At 46.8% G+C, this 22,952-nt stretch overlaps 1 protein-coding gene across 1 annotated transcript in view; it reads right to left on the reverse strand.

Annotated features, from left to right (window-relative positions):
• Positions 1 to 16,089, reverse strand: part of BMP6 (bone morphogenetic protein 6) — a 160,744-nt gene extending 144,655 nt beyond the window's left edge. Inside the window, exon 1 of the mRNA XM_045497453.1 lies at positions 14,430 to 16,089. Coding sequence (XP_045353409.1) covers positions 14,430 to 15,060 — 631 coding nt within the window. The 5' untranslated portion in view covers positions 15,061 to 16,089. The remainder of the gene's footprint in view (positions 1 to 14,429) is intronic.
• Positions 16,090 to 22,952: the final 6,863 nt, after the last annotated feature.

Here is a 22,952-nt window from a genome sequence, read left to right on the forward strand (position 1 = left end):
GTTATTTCACATCTCTCTTGGCTACACTCTTGCAATTCATCAAATAAAATGTGAAGGAGAGCGGGGTCTGCTAGTTTTATGGCCTGTATCAACTCTGTGTCCCTCCCTAGAGCTAATATATCTCCCCTCAACCTAAGGCTAATATATATCCTGGAAATAAAAGTGTTTATGTCTTGCATACTCTAGGAGGGAGAGCAAATTTTAAGTGGGAGAAGGGGGGAAAAATGTTTTTTGTTCCAAGACCTACCTGTCTCATTACACATAATTTAAGTACTGAAGAGCTGTTTAATTTTAAACAATTTTTATAACCATCTATAAAAAGAGAAACATCACATCTTGTAGGTGCTTACTCTAATTTGACATTTTTTCCAACCTATTTGGACACACTTGTGCCCACTTAAGCAGTCTCTCTGGATCGGCTGCTCAGAGTTGAATTCTGCTGGATTCATTTCACCAATGGTCTGGAAATACAGTGGGGCAGTAACGCACGTCTGTTCCGGCAACCAACCCAAGAGACCACCCTCCCCCTGGCCAGACCTCGCTGCTCCTGGGCAGGGGTATCTCAACCCTGCCCACAGCTTTGATCTGTTTTCAGGTTTTAAATGCTCCCTGTTGCCTAATGGGGAGCTAAGTGACTTAGCTTCAATAGACATTATGTCACCTCCTCAGCCCTTACGTAAACAGAGTGTCTAACACCTTCACGATGTAAGCCAAGCCATCGAGCCTACAGTAGAGGCTGACAAGATACGTATTTTTGGATCGGCACCTGCCAGAGTCCCGCCTCCTTGCATGCAAGCTTTCTGTGGGGCACGACCAGGAAATTTATATTTAGACTTAGTAGCCATTCTTTCTCCTACTAATACATATTAAAGTCAAAATGACATCAGAAAGAGGGAAAATAATCTTTCTTCTTCCTGAGGTCTTTTTTCCCTAAACCATCTAGAAAGTCACAGAACATTAACTGTGAGAGGAGAAGGCAAGGTCCCTTTTTAGAACCGCTTTTGTGAACAGAAAGAAGGAGCATTCCTCATATCTGCACAGTATTTCACGGTTTATCATTCTCTTGCTCAAGTGTTTGGTGTTATTAGTGAGAGAGAGGGGGGCAGGGGGGAAAGAAAGAAAGAAAGAAGACATGCACACACCAACTTTATTTTGGACAAACTGACTTTCATTCATCCAGTGGGCACTTATTCAGGATCAACGAAGGTAAGGCACCATGTTAGTTACCTGCAGGTGGGGGGGAGGGGGGTGTCACGGTGAATAAAATATTACATGATCAAGAATCCAAGAAGTTGGTGCTGAAGGTGATTTGCCCGAATCCACACAGCTGGTAGGTGGCCGAGCCAACACTGGAGTTCAAGGTTCCCAGATCCTTCCTGTGAGCCACATGGAGCTCATCTGCAAACACGCGTCTGGCGTTCTGCGCTAAGGAAAGTGCCCGGTCACCGGGCTCCAAACGTTCTTCCAAAGAGTCATGGCCTGTGGGTGAGCAGATGTCAGGAAGGCTCCCATGACAGCATGGCATTCGAACCGGGGCTTGAAGAACAGACAGAACAGAGAATGCGGAAATCGGCAGCTGTGCAATGTCAACGTTAAAAGTCCGGAGAGAAAGGCCTGGAGGAGGAAATCACACAGCAGTTAGTGAGCCTGAGGAGGGCACGCACACACCAAGACGAGTGTGGGAGGTAAAGCTGGAAGGGGTGGGAGGCTGGCATTCGGGCGTCATTCAGCACCCCTCGAGGGTCCAGGGAAGGGGTGGAGGACAGAGAACAGGCCACACCTGCTATAGAGCAAGAGGACCCACTGGGGGCCATGCAAGGGTGGGTTAGCTGCAGAGGTGACAGCACACAAGTCTAGGCCAACATCATGGAGACCTTGTGAGGGGAACGTGGGAAAAGAATGGAGCAAAGAGATGGAAGTGAGAGCTCTCTCAGAAGCTCAAACAGAAAGCCTGGCGATTGGCTGGATGTGGGAGGAGGACAGAGATCAATGCTGCACCTGGGTGCCTGGCTCCCAGGTGTTCCTCCCTGGCGCACTCACTCCTCCCAGCCAGCGTGCTGACACATAGATTCCCACACCAAATGCCCACGGAGGACAGGGTCCAAGAAGCTGCTTGCTCACAAACACACTAGGTCTGAGCCACCCACTGTCACCAGCCCACAACAAGTACAGAAAGGGAGGCTGTTCAGTTTTACAGCAATTTGATCATTTCATACCAATGGAATCCAATAGTTAAAGATTGAGGCTTGATTTTGTATATGCTGGGGGGCGGGGGGGGGTGCTTTGCCATTTCACTTTTCTAGTAACTCGTTTTTGGTGGACTTTAAGAAACAGAACCCCCAGAAACAAACCCCCAGAAACAAACAAAAAAGCTAGTTCTCGTGCAAAGACAGCTTGAGGTGCACTGCACCACACGATTCTGATGCCGCGTTGTGCCTGGACCACACTCTGAATACACGGGGCACAGAAACAGAAGGGAACACACGAACAGGTGCTCAGTGCTGGCAGACCTCCCCACAGCTGACATCTGGCCCTCTGACTACACCAGCTGCGGGGCTCCCCACTACCGTGGTCCACTCAACCCCCAGGCCACCGCACCACTGCGGCGGGTCACCCGAAAGCCTGGCACCTGCCTGTCATTGTGCCCTGTGGCCACAGATCCCCTGAATCCTGTGCCTGAGTGTGTGCTCCCTTGCCCCCCCCCCCCCCCAGCCCTGTGGCTATCTCAGCCCCACATGGAGGTCTAGCGCCACCTGCCAAACCTTCTGCATCTTTTGCTGCTTTTCAGGAAATGTCCCAAAACACAACAGGTGTGGGCAGGACAGAAACAGAATGAAAAGGAAGCAAGCAGTATTACGGAAGAAGAGAATTTTTCAACGGGACTAGAGAGCAAGGAGAAAAAAAAAGTGTCCAAGTGACAAAAGTCTTGTGGAGTTAAGATGAAGACTTGGGACAGCAGCATGATGAGGACTCTCTAGTGGGGAGTCAGGGTGTGGTCAGGTAACTTCATGAAAATCTTCCATCACCTGACTGCTATTAGGAACATTAATGCTGCTCTAAATAATTTTCTCTAAATTCTCCCATTACTGTCTACTAATGTTCCGTGTAAAAGTCTCAGTTGTTGCCTTGTGGGAGATAATAGGATTGTACGTGACATCAGTCATTCTTCCAGGCAAAGGCCATAAAGAAATACAATACTTATGTTTTCTTGCAAAAAAAAAAAATGCAGTTTCCACTTCAGCTTACAGAACATTTGGAGAAGGATGAGCATAGGGGGGAAAGTTGGGGGTAAATTGGAGTCTACTTTCATAAATTTCTTGGACTTGTGCCCTGCGTAAATTGCCAGAATGTAAAACAGAAACACAGGAAAGCATCTTTGTGATGTTTTCCAGAAGAATCAAATCTTTTAAACTTGAGTATTTAGAAACAAGATGTCAACAGGATCACTAACAACCCAAAAGTACCCCTACACGCTTGATTTCAAAATTGGAAAAAGATATTCAACCTATTTTTATTATTATTTCCTAAAATAAATATGGGAGGTGAGATATAGGATAAAAGCCAATCACAGCTGCAAAGAGCAAGTTTGACCCCAGGAAGACTTGACCCCAAGGTTCTCTGATCCAAGATAACCACTTACAAACATCTTCAGCAAATTCCTTGAAGGATGTTCAGAGCCTGTAAGATGAATGCATGAAGAGCAACGTCATCCGTGAAAAATGGGAATTTTCACTGAAGTTCCTGTGTGTGAGGACTATTTCATTCCCTGGCATAGGCAATTGTTTAAAATAACAGCTCAGTATATGCTCACCATCTTGATCGTGGTGATTGTTTCATAGGTACATGTGTATGACAAAACTCATCAAATTGTACATTTTAAGTATGCAGCTTATTCTACATTGATTATTCCTCAAGAAAGCTGTTTAAAAAAAAAATAAAGAATCAGAGAAATACAAACAGGGAGCACTCCTAGCATGGAGCTCGGACAATATCTAATCTGGAGTTTCTCTGTGTTTTGCTGGATTAAGAAGTCCTAGCCATCAGAGTCCAACCAATACTTGCAAAATCCCTGCAAGTGTTTACAACAGAGGGAATTTAATGAAGAGAAATGGTGGCATAGATAGCAGGTGGCAGAGCCAAGCAGTCAAACAGGTGATGGTGAGTCAGCCTGCAGATTAGCAGCACGAAGCCACTTCCACCCCCAGGAAGGAGAGCGTCCAGGGCCGCCAGCGGGAGGCAGAACAATAAGGCAGCCCATCCAGAGAGAGCTGGAGTCACAGAAGAGCAAGGAACAACTAGAAAAGCAGCTGCCTGGGGTCCCACACCCCATCCACAGAAGACCAGGGAAAGGGTCAGGAGTGGATCTGGGGGCACAGACACCCGGGGCAGACACAAAAAGTGGTTACAGAGCAAAAGCCAATTCAAAGAAAACGCTCTTCTTCAAGCAAATCAATCAACAGACATCACTGCCGGGCTTGTCCGAGCTTCAACCTGCTGATGGATTTGTAAATCTCAGGACTAGGATATAAATGATATTCTCCATGATATTCCGCAGAACATCCTGGAGATGTAGTGTTCCCTGAAACACTATTTGGAAAATGCTGACCTAGCCAGTGCTGTCATGTTTTACAAATAAGATAGATTACAAGGCAAGAGACCAATAAATTTGGGTAAGTGATTTCAACAAGGTATTATAAAAAGGAATAGCACTAAAATTCAAGCTTCCTAACTCTTAGCCACACACTCTTTCCTCAATTCTGTATTGAAGTGCTGTAAGCGCTTCCCAGCACCATCAAGAAAACCCGCAACTTAACCATTCTAGAGGGCAAGGAGTCATTTTGGCGGTATAAAACCACCAGACTCCGTGGAGATACGTACAATCTGCCATGTTAGGTCAGTGACAGCCAAGGGCACCAACACTGTGAGAAAAGAACAGATAGGAAACAGGAAATAAATGCAATGGAGTTGCTAAATTTACTAATGGGAAGAAAAGAAGGGAAAAGTGAAAGAGAAAGAGGGAAACCAACCTGCACTGGGGACCACCTACATGCCTGCAGCTATGTTAGTTTCCACATCTTATAATGATGACACAAATGTGCACCCATAACGGTATGTCAAACACCCTCAATTCAGCAGATGAAATAATCGAGGTGCCAGATTTGTGACAGCAGTTTTCCAAGCTGAGGTTCAGGGATTCCACCCTAAATGGACCCTATAAAAATGCAAAGACCTGTTCTGAGGCCCCCGGAAGAAATGCGGCTCTCCAAATATCTTTAGCTGCAGTACCTATGTCCTCTTCACTATTACCTACCCTGAGTCTTAGTCCTATACCCTATGGTATCATTTCACTTAGGGCTCGATCAAACTTCTATCCTACCAGAGGGGTAGTTAAACCACAGCACATCCTAACTCAGGGGTTATGGGCCAAAGCTAATTTTCTCAAGCCCGTCGATACAGCCATGGCCCCAAGATCATCCCTCTTTTCGAGAGGTTTCTTAAGGGAAGGGGGGGAGAAAGGGGATCTAGCTACAATTCAGTGAGAAAATACCCCACTAAAATGGAGAACTGTATGAGAATTGGTGAGAATTCACAAAGTGTCTCACCTGTAGAATGCTTGTTAAAAAAAAAAATGCCCACAAGTTCCCAAAATATGTCAAATAAATCGCTTTTTGCTCAATTGCACTCTTTTAGAGTTACCATGTTCCTTGCTTGTACTGGTATTGCATTTTCTTATTTACCATTAATCTGTGTAGCTCTATCTCACAGAAAACAGTTCAAAGCAAATAAGCCTCATCTATAGACCACTTACAAAGACCTCTGGATTTATGGAGTCTCTATTAATTTAGTTTTAATCTGATCTAAACAGTCTCTCCTGAGGAAACCTTTAAAGGTCCCCTGACCCTGCCTCTAGGGCCAGTAAAGCATATTTTTGTGAGTTTCTCAATCCAAAATCACACTACGTTTTAATACGTTTTCAGAAAGGAAGGGGAAAAAAAAAAAAACTTCATCCCTCCCCTAACCATCCCCCAAATTTCAATAATTTACAAGCACAGAATTCCTATAATTCTTGTTCATTCTTCAGGCATGACTCCCCCAAATCCTGCAGAGTGTGGATCAAACAGGGCACAAGCCAGGGAGAAATTTAATCGCTCATATCTCTGCCTAAGGGATTGTCTAGGTACTATGGTGACAGACACCTCAATGAAAGTATGTGGAGGAAAAAAGATTTTTAAACTCCCAGACTTAAAAAAAAAAAGGTGGGGGAGGGATTTCTAATGGATTTGGGGTCAACACACAGAAGCACAAAATAAGGCCCATGGAGTCCATCAACATCACTTATTTCTACACCAATGTGGTAAAACCACAAAAACAAAACATTATTCAACAAAAGCATTTTATTTTTCTCCCCACAAGCTCTGCATATTTTGAATTTTCATATTCCCATTGATTTGTTTTTCTGGTTACATGTACAACTTCTCCACAGAGGAGTTTTAGGGCAGTGAAACGACCCTGCGTGACACTGTAATGACAGATACTTGTCCTCATACATCAGTCCAAACCCAGGGAACGTACAACAGCAAGCGTGAACCCTAATGTGAAAAATGAACTCTGGGTGCTGATGATCAAGGTCGGTTCATCAAGTATAACAAATGCACCACTCGGGTGTGGGATGTTGACAACAGCAGAAGTTATTCATTCGAAGGCGGGGAATATATGAGAAATCTCTAGACCTCCCACTAAATTATGCTACAGACCTCAAACTGCTCTACAAAAATAAAGTGTTTTTTTTTTTTTTAATGTACAACCTCTCTGTTAACATACTCTTACATGAGTGTTCAAATAAAATCTGGAAAAACCAAAGCCAAGTAAAACTTTTAGTCCTTAATTCTGTAGTTTACAAAGCTCTCTAATATTTAAATGTAATTCACAGATTTGAAAGAGGGGAGAACAAATAACTGGTCTCAGAGACTTAAGCAAGGCCAATTATAAAAATCTCCCAACCTAATCAGCACATAAAATAGCTCACACCAATGATATGGTTAGTTCATGCTCTAATACGCACATCAGAATGTTTTGCCAGCCCGTGTTCATGCACAGGAAACCAACAAGACTGTAAACACAGGAACAACAATCAACACACACAGATGTTTAAGGCTGGAAGTCACATTCTGGACAAGGTGAAAAGGGTAAGTGGCAGGAGAGTCATATAAGGATCGAGGCGGTTATCAAAGTTCAGCATGAGGAGGGCTCACGGCTTGGCTATGCTTTGGAGACAGTTTTCTGCCTGCAATAAAGCAACTACACACGCCCACCCCACGCCCCCACCCCCACCGAGCTCTGTGATGATGAGAAAACAATCTGAACATAAAATCAGCAATACGGAGCCAGTACATTTCAGGCCGAGGACAATCCCAACCTATCCAGCAGGATCAGTAATCAAGGGCGTATGCCCATGAACCTGAAAGTCAGTAAGGCTCTCCTGCTCGGAACCAGAGCCTCATTCTGCAAAAATGCTTTGGAGGAGAGTCTTCTACCCAGTCATCTGGGACAGAGTTAGAGATAACAAGGCCGTGGGGACCAATCAAGGAATTACCTGATGTCATTTAGATATCATTTCTATTATGGACTCAATCATTTTCATAATGGACACGGGAAGGGTGGGAAGAGAATCAGTGCCTGCAGACATCAGTGGAACAATGCCACTCACAGCAACCTGGTTTTCAACTCACTTTCAGAGCAGAAAACAATTCTTTGGGGTCCGCGGTGCTTCAGCATGCCAAACAAGGTGGTATTTATAGACCTGCACTGCCTTTTCTTTTCTAAAAGCAGAGTTCTAGGAGACAATGCTACCCATGGAGAGAAAACCCACAAGTTTTCAGATCTGGGCTTCCCCACTTCTCGCCTAGCACAGTGCTCTGGCAAGCTTTTGTAATTTCTCCTTAATTATCCACTCCTGCCTGATGGAGGGCTCCATGGCCCTGTTCCTCTGATGCATTAGGATCTCTCTGCGGTTGTCCCTCAGTCTTAAGATGTAACAACAGTGAAGAGGAATTGGTCCTGAATAAATCAAATTTAACTGCAAACATAAGTGAGTAGATGATATGCAAAAAAAAAAAAAAAACCTTAAAGTTCTAAATTCTATGATCTACAAAACAAGTTTACCACTAATCCCAAACTCCCTATCAATTATAGTGAAAACCTTGCTTTAAAATGGGGTGTCTGTTGCCCAGGCACGTTTCCCCAGATAAAACAATGTTATGGAAGGGAGTTGTGCCCCCAGCCAGCTCCAGATTCTAATTTTATCCATAGCAGAATGAAATACTATACATTTAAGGTGGGGAAAAATGATGGAGAACAGTATTTTCCAAACACTAGTAACTGAACAAAAAATCCAATCAACTTCAGTGAACTACTGGAAAATCCAATGCTTCCAGTGGAAGATGAACAGGAACACCTCTGAGTTCTAAGAATTTCTGGCACTCTCAAAAACTTTAGAGGGTGATGGCCCTGGTTCTTTAGTGACTCTATTTTTCATCAAAATGAGAATGGTTAGGGGCACCTGGGTGGCTCAGTCGGTTGAGCATCCGACTTCGGCTCAGGTCCATGGGTTCGAGCCCCACGTCAGGCTCTGTACTGACAGCTCGGAGCCTGGAGCCTGGAGCCTGCTTTGGATTCTGTGTCTCCCTCCCTCTCTGCCCCTCCCCCACTCATGCTCTGTCAAAAATAAACAAACATTAAAAAAAAATTTAATGAGAATGGTTTTCCTTCTCCTTAATTGTCACCACTTTCCTTTATTCCAGGGAAGACTGGAGCCATTTTCTGGCTTCCAAATTTCCAGAGGGCAAGAGTTAGAAGTGAGCACAGTCAGGGTGTTAGAGAGGCAGTAAGGGTGTTATAAGAGGAGAGAATGCGCTTGAATAAAAGCAGCTGAGCTGTCATGATGAAAACAGACAAAGAATGTGTCAGCTTTTTGTGAGAACACGAGAAGTCAGCAGCTGGGTCATACCAGCCCCTGGGTGACACCCTGCGGCCAGGGCAGCCATGTTGTTGGGCTCTTGGTTGGGTTGTGAAATGACCACAAGGGAGGGTGGGACAGAAAGGTTAATGTGTAACAGCTGTAAACTGCTCATCTCTTAGTTTCTCGACTGATTTCTACGACTTTTACTTAGGTATTCATGGAAGCTTCTAGTCAGGAACACAATCACCTGATTAAAATCTGTATTGCCTGCTTTCCTTCCCCTGCTGGAAGTGCCGAGGGATAGGAAAGAAACTAAAATTCAAACAAGGGGGTGGGGGAGGGGAAGCAGGAGGAGGCTCAAAACAGAAAAATTAAGAGAAGGCTATAAAGGCTTTTTATTAAAATAAGCATTGTATGGGTTCATTCATTTTTAAAAACACGATGGGAAGCAAAGGACGGACTTGTGAACAAAATTAGACAAAGCTGGTGAACGTTCCAAGAAATTTTTACCCTCTTCGTTTTCCCTAACTCAGCTCCTTCAACAGAGGAAGGGTGAGCCAAGGATGATAGCACTGTCACCTCTGAGTCGGCTATACACCTCTGATACCCAGCATGCACCCATCCAACCCCCACATCCAAGTAAAATATTACTTTGAAATCCAACATTTAAAGTAGCTAAACTCTGGGGGCGCCTGGGTGGCTCAGTTGGTTGTGTCTGACTTTGGCTCAGGTCATGATCTCACGGTTCGTGGGTTCAAGCCCCGCGTTGGACTCTGTGCTGATGGCTCAGAGCCTGGAGCCTGCTTTGGATTCTGTATCTCCCTCTCTCTGCCCCTCCCCTGCTCACACTCTCTCTCAAAAATAAACAAACATTAAAAATAAACAAAAATAAGAAAAAAAGTAGCTAAATTCTGAAGACAAGGTGTACATGTTGAATAAAGTGCTGAACTCAGTCCGGCTCCCCTCCCCTCACACACAGTTTTTTTTTTTTTTTTTTTTTTTTAATATCAGTAGGAATCCTTCCTCCATGCTAATCAGAGGTAAGCTCTTAAGTAGAGGAACTAAGCATGATTCAGCACATTTAAAAAGGATTTATACCCATTCTTAGAAGGACGACCAGAGGAAACACCATCTGAGGTCTAAACAATGATATCTGCTTGCCCTTTGATCTGAGTTTAAGAACACTTTGTACAACTTTTTTTTTTTTTTTTTTTGCTGAAATACCACTGAATTTCATATTTACTATTTGAAATCTGTTTAGAACATCGACTGCTTCTTTGAATCACACTCTTGCAAACAAATTCTCCAAATTATATTTGCTGTGAGTAGCTTCCAGGCAGGGATTTATTTTCTGCTAACAAAAATCTTCATAAGTACAGACAGCCTAAATGAAAAATAGTACCACTGATCCTATGTTTATGAGAAAGAGACAGTACAGTGTATCTGGTTACAAATACAAGTAGGGAGTATTCCATTTTTCTTCTAATTTATGTTTCCCAAGGGTAATTTTGTTCAGAAGATTGCCAGTATTTTTAGTACAATAAGTTTCTTGTTACTTGTACTAATACATACTGATTCCCTTTTCTGAGCATAATTTGGTTTTTTTTTATTTCATTTTACTCTAGCATCTGGAGATCAACACCTCATTAATTCAAACTAAATGAAGTCTGAAATGCAGAGATTTACAGAAACCCTTCCACTACTCTCAAATGTGATGCACATTAGAAATATACACATGGGTAACTAATTAAAGAGAGATTATTAAAGTATTATGATATACATCGAATACCATCAACCTCAATGTCCTAAATGTCTTTACTTCAAATTCAAATGATTTTGACTTAATAAAAATCAGGTATACCATTTATAAATGATCAGACCTTCCAGATTAGTGAAATAAGAAGTTTAAATGAAGAATTTAAAAAATACCCCCTGTGAGAAGTGCAACCAAGGAAATAAACAGGGTGTTGTGACAGTAAAGAAGTGGGTGGGGGTGGGGAGGGCACTAATTTCTATAGAGGGGTTAGAGAACGCTTTTCTAAGGTGAATTTTAAGACCTCAAGGATACTTCAGGATACTTCTCCAAGGTCACCAAATTGGCAGGTTTGCTTATTAGACTGCCAAGACATTTCTAGCATTAGAAAACAAGTAGAAAATGGCATCGGTGGCCCTGATTGAATGCAGGTTCACGAGTGCACTGGGCTAGTCCAGGCAGCCTCTACACCAGCCGGTTTGCACTAGGGAGGCTGGACACATCTCCAGCCTATTCACCCACAGAGAGTTTAAAACAGTCAAAGAAACAGTAGTGAGCTGGTCGAATGACCAGCATTTGGGATGGGGGCGGGGGGGGCACTTAATTCTGTCGATTGATACTTCTGATAGCCACTTTGGCTGACAAGGTTCAGGTTGTTTCAAATGTATTTCATGAGTAAATTATTCCCAGGTCCCAGGGAAGAAAGATGTTTACCACCATGTAACACTTTCTCTTGTACTCTGTTTATAAACCTAACCTACCCCACTAGGTATCCAAGTACTTCAAAACATGTATCTTTTTGTAGGTTCTTTAACAAATGAGTCATGTAATGCAGCAGCGAACATGCCGTGGACATGGAAATCTGCAGAATTCTCCCAACATCCTGATTTAGAGAATCCACATTGCTAAGCAATTATAGTACTTTCTTCCAGTAAACTGTCCTTATGCTCAGAGCTATGATGATCAGATTTTTTTAACCACATTTTAGCCTCTCATTATGAAATTCTCTTTCTTACTGCTGAATGGATTTGGATAGAATTTCTGGACTGGCAGGTGGCATGGTTTGGGCACGGTCAGGGACTTGGATTCTACTTACCTGGAAAAGTTTTCCCCCTCTAACTGCCCATGTGGAGTCCAGGACCGGACCTACAGACAGTTAGGACTCGGGGTCGGAAAGCCCAGGGCTATGATTGGAGGGGCTTGGGGCAAAGTTCCCTACCCAGGAATCTCTTCCAGTTTCAGATTAGCTTGTCCCAGGCCTGAAATTACACTACTGTTGGATTCTCTTCGAATTTTTCAGTGGTATATTTTGGACCTCGAAATTTCCCTTATGTTAAGAGATACTATGTTAAGCCATCACCTTAACAGGATTAGTGAACAACCAGCTTCAAGCAGTGTGACTCAGAACCAATGTTCACCTGTAGACTAGGAAAGGTCAGACAAGCAAGGAATGAGAATTCAGAGGTCCTTAAACACATTAAAAGTCACCGCCCTTTACAAACTTGGCCTCTGGCCAACGTTAACAATTTCAAATACTACCTAAGGCAGTGGTTCCCAAACAATGGATTCACCTGGGCAATCTCTGAAACGAGGGATACCTGGCTTCCACCCCGCACATTGATTTAACTGATGGGGGGGTTTCCACCTGAGCACCAGGATTTTTAACAGCCCCCAGGTGATTCTAATGTGCAGCAACAGTTGGGAGCCACTAACATAAGGAAGCATTGCTCTTCTCACTGGGATGATCTGATTTCCTTCAAACATTAGGATCTCCTGTCTCAGTGCTTCTTGACCATGGTGGCACATCCGAAAAACCAAAGGCTCTTCAAAAAAAAGAAAAAAGAAAAAAAAAAAGATGCCAGAGCCCACTCTCACGGACTCTGATCTAACTGCTCTGGGGAGCAGCCCCGCAGCATCCCTTAGGTCTTTAAGTGTCCTCAGGTGATGTCAATGGCCAACCAAGGTTAGAACCATGGTCTAAGCCCAGGAACTGTTTCTGGAGACCCTAACATGATTCTCCGTGAAGGAGCCAGAAGTACCATTCTTTTTCCACTTTGTCCAAGTTGGGACTACCCCAAGAGGCAATAAAACATTTCCCCAAGGCTGTCAGGAAACTGAGGGGAGGGAGATGGCAAGAGGTGGAATTCACTGAGCCAGAAGAAGCCCTCAAGTTAGAAGACAGAAGAGCTCGGCCTCTGAGCCGCCCCTCCCCCGCCAACTTTACTGACTGCAATGAGAAGCCTCAGAGTGCTTCCTGGAGATGGCTCAACCTTGGCTGTGGTCCCAATAAATGGTGAAAACTCTTGTCCAATCAGAATTCCTGGCACTGCAAATAGCAAGATTGGCAGGCCTTGAGCCTCCACTCCCTGTGAGATTCTGTTTCATGTATTTCCCAGGAGGATTTCTGCACCAGTTGGAGGCCAATCTGACCTCCCCCTTGGGCCCCCACTCCTTTCTTCCCCCAAAGCTCAGCAGAGTTGAGAGTCATCTCATAGACATACTTGTAAATAACTCGCCGAAATATTTCACATAGTTGTCACTCAATGATGTCAAATGTCCGTACATCTCTGACGCGGTCTGGACAAGTGTCCGGTAACCCACTTTGGGGCGTGGGCAGGGCCACGCGTCTCACACAGGAAAGGACATCCGCGGAGACCCCACCCCTGGCGTGGCTACCGCACCCCCATTCCTCCCAGCCCAGACGGCGTCCCCTACATCCCTTGGCCTACGCTAAGCTGAGTGAATTTATGAATGAAGAGTAGCATAGATCGGAGGCACTGATCCCGAAAAAAAAAGGCTGCTTTACACCGTTCTCATTTACAGATGAGAAAACTCGGAGAAAAAAAGGCTATGTGACTCCGTCCGGGTTTGCCACAGAACATTTGTGGCGGAGCCCGATTTAGCCGCCCTTGAATTTCCATTCTGTTGCCTGGCAACCAGTTCAGACCAGCTCAGCGCCCAACCCCGGCCCCTAACCCGCACCCTTTCTCTGCCCGTGCTTGGGCAGCAGTTATTAAAAGTTCAGCCTTTGGGAGGGCAGTGGTCAAAGGCATGTGAGCTAGGGCCCTGGACGGGTTACCCCAGCTGGGCTGGGGGTCCTGTCCCAAACCCGCGCGAGCCCCGTCTGGCATGCCTTCCGAGGTCCTTTTGACACCTTCCTCTGCAACCCTCCTCCTGCGCCAATTCCCTGGATACCACTTAGCACAATCATGTCAAGTTTCTAAAGTTCTAAATCGCTATCAGATTCGCTAAAAGTCCCGGTTGGGAAACTGGTACTCAGAGCTTTAAGGGTGCAAAAAACCAAAAAACAAACAAAAAATCAGGAGGGGAAGGAGTGTTGAAGAGCCTTCTCCTTCCCAGCTGGCTACGCTCGGGCGGGACTTTTCTGCTAAAGTCGAGTGAACCTGGCCCCGGCCGGGCGTTCTTGGAAAAAGCCCGGAGTGTGCTCGGACAACGCACTCCGGGAGCCTCACGCCCCGAACCCGCCCGCCGCCGCCCGCAGCCCCAGCGCGCAGCCCCGCCCGCTGCGCGGGGGAGCGCACGTGCAGCCCACCGCCGCGCAGGTGGAGGGAGCGCAGCCCGCCTGCCCTAGCGTCCCCGCTGCGCCAGCAGGGCCCCGCGTGCCAGGGGCTCCTCCACCCTCTCGCCTCCCTCCCCCGGCCCGGGAGACCGTTAAGGGGAGGGAGTTCTCGTCGTTACGCTACCCTAGATCCTTACCCAGGTTCACAAAGCTCATGACCATGTCCGCGTCGTTGAGGAAGGCGCTGTCCTGCGCACTGGTCAGTGGGGACGTGCCGCCGCCGGGTCCCGAGGCCAGGAGGCTCTTGCCGTTGACCGGGTGCGCCGCGCCGGGGGGCGGCTGCCGGGGCTGGGACGAGCCGGCCCCTCCTCGGGGCCCGGGCTGCCGCCTCTCCTCGTCCGACGCCCAGTCCTCATCGTCGTCGGCTGCCAGGGCGTTGTACAGATCCAGCATGAAGAGGGGCGCAGACTTCAGCCGCCCGGGAGGGGGCTCCCCGCGAGGCTGCTCCTGCGGGAGCGCAGCGGGCTGCGGCTGCTGGAGGCCGTGCAGGGGCCGGGGCCGGTGCGGGAGCCCCAGCACGGAGAGGATCTCCTTCTGCATCTCGCGCTTCTCGTGCGTCTTGAGCCGCCGGTAGAGGAAGCCCGAGGAGGACTGCGGCGGCGGCGGCGGCTGCTCCGCGTGGCCCGGACTCCCGCCGTCCCCCAGCAGCGCCCCCCCGCCGGCGGCAGCGGCGGCGGCGGGCAGGGGGGGCCGCAGCGGCGGGGGGCCGCAGCAGCTGCACAGCAGCCCCCACCACCAGCACAGCCACTGCGCCCTCCGCCCCAGCATCCCCGCCCGGCCGGGCTGGCCCCGCGGGCCCCGCGAGGCGTGGAGCGGCGGTGCGAGGCCGGAGCGCTGCCGCTGTGGCCCTTAGCGTGAGCAGCCCCCGCCACCTCTCGGCGGGCTCGCTTCCCCTTCCTGGCCCTCAGTCCTTATCTCTCATCGTCCTCTGGGGCGCCCCCAATTGCCCAGGCTGGAGGGGAGGCGAAGAGAACGATCACCCGGAGAACCACTTGGAGGGGAACCCCACACTCCGGCTCAGGTCTCTGGAGGCGCAAGGTCCGGGCCAGGTGCGTCCGAGTCGGGACTGCGCTTCAGCCCGCGCCCTGGCCCCTGGGCGGGTCACGGCGCGGTCACTCTCGGGCCTCGCTGCCCCGCGCACGTGCGCTGTCCCGCGCCCTCCGGGGCGGCTGTGTGGGACCCGGGGCGACCGGGCGGCTCACCAGCTGGGGGGGATGCCCGGCATCATCCCCGCGCACGCCTCTCCTTGGCTGGCACAGCCGCGGTGAAGTTTACTCCGCCGTGGGGCCCAGGCTGTGGCGACAAGGCGTCCCGAGATGCCAGTCTTCTTCGCCAAGCTTAACTTCCTTCCCGCTCACAAACTCCGCGCCCTCCGCCCTCGGGCACTGTCGCTGCCCCCCTCAAAATCTCCGCGCGCCGCTCGACCCCCCAAGCAGAGGCGGCAAGGATCTTGCTTTCCGTTCTGAGCTCTCCCGGCTGCCCCGCAAACACCGCCCGCAGAGGGAATGGGAGGGAACTGGACCCGCGCGCAGAGCAGCGACCGCGGCGTCGGCGCGAGAATTCGCAGACTCCCGCCTCTCGGAGCTGCGCTCCCCGCAGCGGCCAACGTGGGCTTTCTGGTGCGCGTCTCGCTCAGGTACCGCACTCCAGCCCGGAGAGTCCCTGCCCTCTTGGGTAACAGACAGGTTGGCAGCCAATGAAGAGGCGCGTCTCGCCTGTATTTAAATAGGCCCGCCCCCTTCTTTCACCCTCCCTCTCCAGGGAGGCGTTGCCTCGGCCGCGCGTAGGTTTCAAGTACAGAGGATTCTTGGAGGCACCCAAAGTGGGCGCGAGGTAGCAAAGGCTGAGAGGTCATCTCTAGTGTGGACGATCTAATCAACACCCTAATTTAAGCCTGTCTGTTTTACAATCATATAAAAGGCCTGACCTGATGCTTTAACTAAATAAAAGCAAAAACAACTGTTAAATCAATGCCGCCTGCATTAATAGAGGAACAACAGGAATAGTTTCTCTTATTGCTGTAATATAGACATTCAGCGGACACATGACTTTCAAAGGCAGCTGCTGGAAGCTGGGACACACCTTCTGTTCACAAACGGGCCACGGGGCCACAGACAGGACCAAATGTAAGCCAGAGCAGGCATCCCGAGGGTTTGGGGCCATATATTGTGATTCATCGCTTCGTTTCGGCCTGGGCTTGGCTTCTTAAGACAGCACCTTAAAGAAAGAGGGGCAGTTAGATAATATAACAAAAAAAAAAAAAAGCCACCCTCTATCTTCTTGGAAATGTTTCAGTGCTCCAGTTTTTCTGTGAACTTTTCATGTTAATGTATTGAAATACAATAGAGCTTTTATGACGCCAGATAAAACCTGAGGAGAGGCAGTATGGATAATTCCAGCCCGGGCAGTGGTCTGGCGTGTTCCCGTTCAGTGTAATAGGGCAAAGAAAGTCAGGTTGCCGGGAGGATTAGACAAGATCAGGCATAGAAGACACACGTTACATTACACTTGCATGATGGACACACTTCTCAATCACAGACACGACCCCCTCTGTCCAAACACCACCACCACCACCTGCCATTCAGGATGCAAATCCGCTTGCCCTCACACTATCCAAGAATGCCCAGTAATCTATGTCCAGATCCTACAAACGCATTCACTTAAAACACTAGGATCTTTTACTTGGTGGAAAGTGTACGGATTAGAAAACAGACTTCACTTTGCTGGCCTGACGGTCTTAGTTCACATGGTCCAAGGCATTTCTGAGCCAGACCAAAGAGCTATAAACTATGGGACTCATGGACTTATGAGATCATGGGGTTTCTGCTGCTCAAAATCTGATAAGCATTTCTGTCTTAATACAAAGAATCTGTTTTTCATGGGTGAGGGTCTTCACCCCCCTCCACCCACTGGATTGCTTTTCTCATTCTCTCATGGCCCAGAGAGATCATCTAGTCTTTAATTCTACAAATATAATTTTCTCAACTCGAGTTTAATTCTGCAAGTGTGGTCTTTAGTTCTACAAAGGTCCCATAGCCATTGACCTCAGACACCACAAGGTCAACAACATTGAAGGCCAGTCTTTAACCATCTGCAGGGATTCTTTTCATCTGAAAAGAAAATATATCACTACTTGGTCTGGGCTACCAGGATCCTTAGAATTTAAAAGCCTCCATCACTTGTTGCGTCTGTCTGGGACTTAAAATCACTGCAGTACATAACATCACAACAGCCAAGAGCTCTGATCAAAAGATCTAAAATCTCAGCGAGTATACATAGGCTTCCTGCCAAGGTCCTTCTCCTTTCTCAAACGTAGTCATACCTTCATTTTAAGATGGCTGGTGAAACATAGCAGAGTAAAAGCAGCTTTGAAACCTACAAGCAGAGTGAAAAACCTATTAGGGCAGTGGAGAAAGCACTCCAAAACTGTAAAACCCTTGAGCATACACAAGGGCACCTAGATAGGGCTGTGCCATTTAAAACACAAAAGCAAGCTGTGACCCATCTATATGCACTTGTTGTATATGCACCTATGGTCTAGCAGAGAACACACAGGCAGACACACTACGATCTTCCCCTTTTGTTCGGTACTTGGTTAGAAGTAGATGGACCTTGTGACGTGAGTCAAGAACGGCACTTAATGATGCACTACCAATTAAACATCTGAGCAGCAACCCCGACTCAGGTCTGCCATGCTTCTCACATCCCCATCAAGGTGGCCTCTTGGTTCCTGTTGAATATTGCTGGAAAAAGGAGGTGCTGAGGGCGCCTCCAGATGATAAACACAAGCTCTCTCAAGAGCCAGAGGGAAACTATGTGAAATGAAAAATGATAAGGATCCTAAGGGCAGTGACATTCAATTGAGGACCACAAAAGAGGGTATGCTCTCCTCATGTCCCTGCTACTCCCAACAGGTGCACTTGTTTGCTGGAAAACACCAGGAAACATCTTTGGATGGGACGCTGGGGCAAAGGGGGATAAAGAGAGGCAGTTCTAACATTTCTACAACCTCAAAATTGGGACCACTGCTTTTCCAAGGCAGTTGGAACTCTATGTGGATAAGCACCCCTCACCACTACCTCACCCACTCCCTGTTTCTCTGACCCCTCCCCTGCACCCCCTGAGAAGTCTCAGGTTAGGGAGCTGGACAAAGTCCAGCTGTGATGCAGGAGGGATGGAGTGAAGGGAAAAGGGCAGGTTTGGCTCTGGAGTCTGCTGGAATGTGTGAACCAACTGGAGAAAATCAGAGGTAACTTCGCCCCCTGCAGGACACCAACATATCACCACCCCCTTCCTCTGTGCCGGAACAACCTTCATTAAGTTCTCTGGATGTGTCTCCAAAACATCTGGGTGGAAAGAGGAGGAATTCGGTCAAGAAGCCGGATGTGGGAGCCAATCCACATCAAACATCTGCTTGCTTGGCTGACATCTCATACAGATGGCCTTCAGTTTTCTGGAAATAGGTTGCCTGTCCCACTCCCGCCCATTTAATGAAGGAATGAGGAACCCTCACCGAAAAGCACAGGTTTATCCCATGACTTCAGAGATGCCGGGGAGAGGGTGAGAGTCCCGCACCCAGGTGCAATTAATGCACAGGGCAATTCACACAACAAAGTCTTTAAAACGGCAGTCCTTCTTATTTCTTTTATGAGGGTTTCTGTTCTACATTTAAAACACACATGACCAAATTTCCATTTTTAAAAGATGTTGTTTCTTGGGGGCACCTGGGTGGCTCAGTCAGTTAAGCGCCAGACTCTTGGTTTTGGCTCAGGTTATGATCTCATGGTTCATGTGTTCAAGCCGTGCGCTGGGCTCCATGTGGATGACGCAGGCCCTATCCTGCTTGGGATTCTCTCCCCCCCCCCACCCCCATTCTCTCTCTGCCCTTCCGTCACTCGTTCTCTCAAAATAAATAAACTTAAAAAAAAAGATGCTGTTTCTTAACTTATGTTAAGTATTCTATACACTTTCCTTTGAATCAATTATTAGCAATAAACTGCAGTTGCCGTCTTTGCTTTTATCCTAAATCGCACATTGCCCCCTTTCAACTGTCTTGCAGAGTCATGCAAGCTGCTTCTATAATGAACTTAAGTGCCATAAACTACGTTGCTCTTGTGTTGAAAAGCCTGAGATCTGGTCACCTTGAATCTTTGGGAACCCCCACTTAAAATTCTAAATTTTAGGGGCACCTGGGTGGCTTAGTCGGTTGAGTGTCTGACTTCGGCTCAGGTCATGATCTCATGGTTCATGGGTTCAAGTCTCACATCAGGCTCTGTGCTGACAGCTTGGAATCTGGAGCCCGCTTTGGATTCTGTGTCTCCTTCTCTCTCTGTTCCTCTCCTGCTCATGCTCTCTCTCTCTCTCTCAAAAATAAATAAAGATTAAAAAAATAAAAACAAAATACAATGCTAAATTTTAATCTTTAATATTAGTCTAAGAATTTGATTATTCCTTAATATTCATTTCTTTAAAAAAATTTTTTTAATGTTCATTTATTTTTGAGAGAGACAGAGTGTGAGCAGAGGGAAGGGCAGAGAGAGGGAGACACAGAATCAGAAGCAAGCTCCAGGCTCTGAGCTATCAGCACAGAGCCTGATGTGAGACTTGAACTCACGAACCGCGAGATCATGACCTGAGCCAAAGTTGGATGGGCACTCAACCGACTGAGACACCCCGGCACCCTGATCCTTAATATTAATTTCTCAATAGAATAACTTGCTCCGATTTGAAAAATATCCATTTGGAGTTAAGTGAAAAGGAAATATGGTAAGTAAACGTGTGCCGAGTGTGAGAAACGAAAACTTGAGAGTTAAATAAATATTGCTTCTGAAAGCTACACCTGTAAGGCAGCCTTCAAAATACGTGTCTCATCCAAAAGTCTGTGGTAACATTTACATTCACTCACACTTTCCTTTCTCTGTCAACTATTCAAAAATGCTGGGCATTCACACTTCAAAATATCATTGGAGCCATCATATTTTCCTACTCGTGAAGGACATCTGGTGGCAAAGTGAAAAACTAATACATAAATCTGTTTCCAGAGATTTTTTTTCCACACCGTAACCCAAAAGGCAAATCTGTTACTTGTGTGTGCTTCAAACATTTTGGCCAAGCTCAGATCTTTATTGTCCTAGGACTTAAGCTGTCTGAATAATATTAAGCAACAGAATCTTTAGAAACATCCAAATGATTAAACGGTTTTTAAATGTTTCATTGGATAATCAGTGGGAGCGGACTGAGTCTTAAAGTTATTTTACTAAGCAAAACAATGCTCAAAACCTTTCCATGACTAGTTCTACTATCCCTGAAGCATTCTGTTCCAAGAAGTCATTGGACACTTGGCTCCTCTGGGGAGTGACTGAGGCTTCCCAGACTGTGTTGGCCTCTGAGCTTGACTCCATTCCGGGGTCCCCTCTGTACCCCATGCCCTGGATGTGTCTCTCGTGGCAACTAGGAGGCTCCATGAAAATACGACATTATTGTGGCCGCCTATCCCCTTAACTAGCAGAGCTGTAAGCAGTGGTGTGGGGGGCTCGGGGAAAACTACACTTACTGGGTAAAATCAGGTTGAAATAAAAGTCAAGACTATCTCTAAAAGACAAGAGAAAGTCTAAGAAGATGTGTACCAATGGGAAGGCTGATGATGACACTAATCACCCAGGCTGCATTCATTCATTCACCCATTCATTCAGCAAATATTTGAATGCCTAGTATGTGTCAGGCAAAGATCTCTGCCCTCATAGATTCTAGAAGGGGAAGATGAACAATGAATGAAATAACCAAGAAAATATATTGTGGTAGACAGGATGTTGTCTCCATGATTCTTACCTATAGTGTTACATCTATGAATGTGTGACCTTATATTGCAAAAGGGACGTTGCAGATGGAGTTAAGATTGTCAAACAGGTGATGTTAAATTGGGAAGATTATCCTAGATAATCTGAGTGGGCCCAGTGTAATCACAAGGGCCCTTAAAAGTAGAAAAGAAGGGGTGGCTGGGTGGCTTCAGTTAGTTGGGTGTTGGACTTCAGCTCAGGTCATGATCTTGCAGTCTGTGAGTTCGAGCCCTGCGTCGGGCTCTGTGCTGACAGCTCGGAGCCTGGAGCCTGCTTCGGATTCTATGTCTCCCTCTCTCAGCCCCTCCACCCCTCACACTCTGTCTCTCTCTCTCTCTCTCTCTCTCAAAAATAAATAGATATTAAAAAACATATTTTAAGCATAAAAGGAAGGCAGAAGAGATGTGTCAGCCTGAGAGGGACTCATTCTGCCTTTGCTGGCTTTGAAGGTGAAGGGGCCACAAGCCAGAGAATACAGGTGGCTTCTAGAAGCTGAGAGCAAACCTCAGCCCACAGCTGCCTAGAAAACAGTGACCTCAGTCTTGACTCTGAATTCTGTCCACAACCTGAAAAGCCTGGCTTCTCATCCAGAGACACCCAGATAAAAGCCCCAGGCAGCTGACACCTTGATTTTGACCTGGTGGGACCCAGGGCCAAGAAAGTAGCCAAGCCTAATGGACTTCCAACCTACAGAACTATGGGATAAGTTTGACTGTTTTAAGCCACTACATTGGTGGCATTTTGTTTCACAACAAGAAGAAACAAATATGTATATAATATGGCGGTAAATGCTGTGGAAAAAATCAAGCCAGGAAGTACACCAGGTCGGCAGTACATGGATGGTCTCCTGAGGAATCTTCACTGAGAAGGCAAACACTTGAGTGAAGACGTGTCAGAGTAAAGAGAGTAAAGAGAGCCAGCCCTGAGGATATCTGAAGAAAGAACTTCCAGAGGAATGAAAATAGTAAGTGCAAAGGCCTGGAGGCAGGGGCATGCCTGGTGAGTCTGAAGAAGATCAAGGAGCCGTTGAGGCTACGTCAGAGGAAATGACAGGGGATAATAATAGGAACTTAGGACAGACCTCCAAGGAGGGTGGGAATTGGAGGCCAGGGTAGCATGGGGCCCTGGGCATCCTTATAAAAGCTTAACATTTTTTAAAAATTTATTTTACTTATTTTGAGAGAGAGAGAGAGAGAGAGAGCAAGTGGGGGAAAGGGCAGAGACAAGGAGAGTCAGAATCCCAATCAGGCTCCACACCATCAGCACAGAGCCCGGTGTGGGGCTTGAACTCACAAACCGCAAGATCATGACCTGAGCCGAAACCAAGAGTCAGACACTTAATCAACTGAGCCACCCAGGTGCCCCAAGGCTTCAGATTTTAAGAAGCATAAGATGGCATAACAACATGGACAAATCTCACAGACATAGTGCTGAGGAGAAAATGCCAGGCACAAAAGAATACATTCTGTAACTCTACTTATATAAAATTCAGAAACAGACTGAACTAATCTAGAAGTCAGGTTAGTGGTTACCTCTGGGAAGAAGAGTAGGAATAATAATGGAATAAAACCAAAGGGCGGGGTTCTCAAGAGTTGGCCTATTTCTTTACCTGGGTGGTAGTTCCACGGGAGTTGTCAATTTTAACAATTCATTGAGTGGCACACATATGATTTGTACTCTTTTCTGTATGTATGTGGTTATAGTGCAATAAAAAGTTTGAAAACACAAGAGCAGGGCACCTGGGTGACTTAGGTAAGCGTCCAACTTTGGCTCAGGTCATGATCTCACAGTTTGTGAGTTCGAGCCCCACATCGGGCTCTGTGC

The sequence above is a fragment of the Leopardus geoffroyi genome, chromosome B2, assembly GCF_018350155.1.
Source record: "Leopardus geoffroyi isolate Oge1 chromosome B2, O.geoffroyi_Oge1_pat1.0, whole genome shotgun sequence".
Lineage (NCBI taxonomy): Eukaryota > Metazoa > Chordata > Mammalia > Carnivora > Felidae > Leopardus > Leopardus geoffroyi.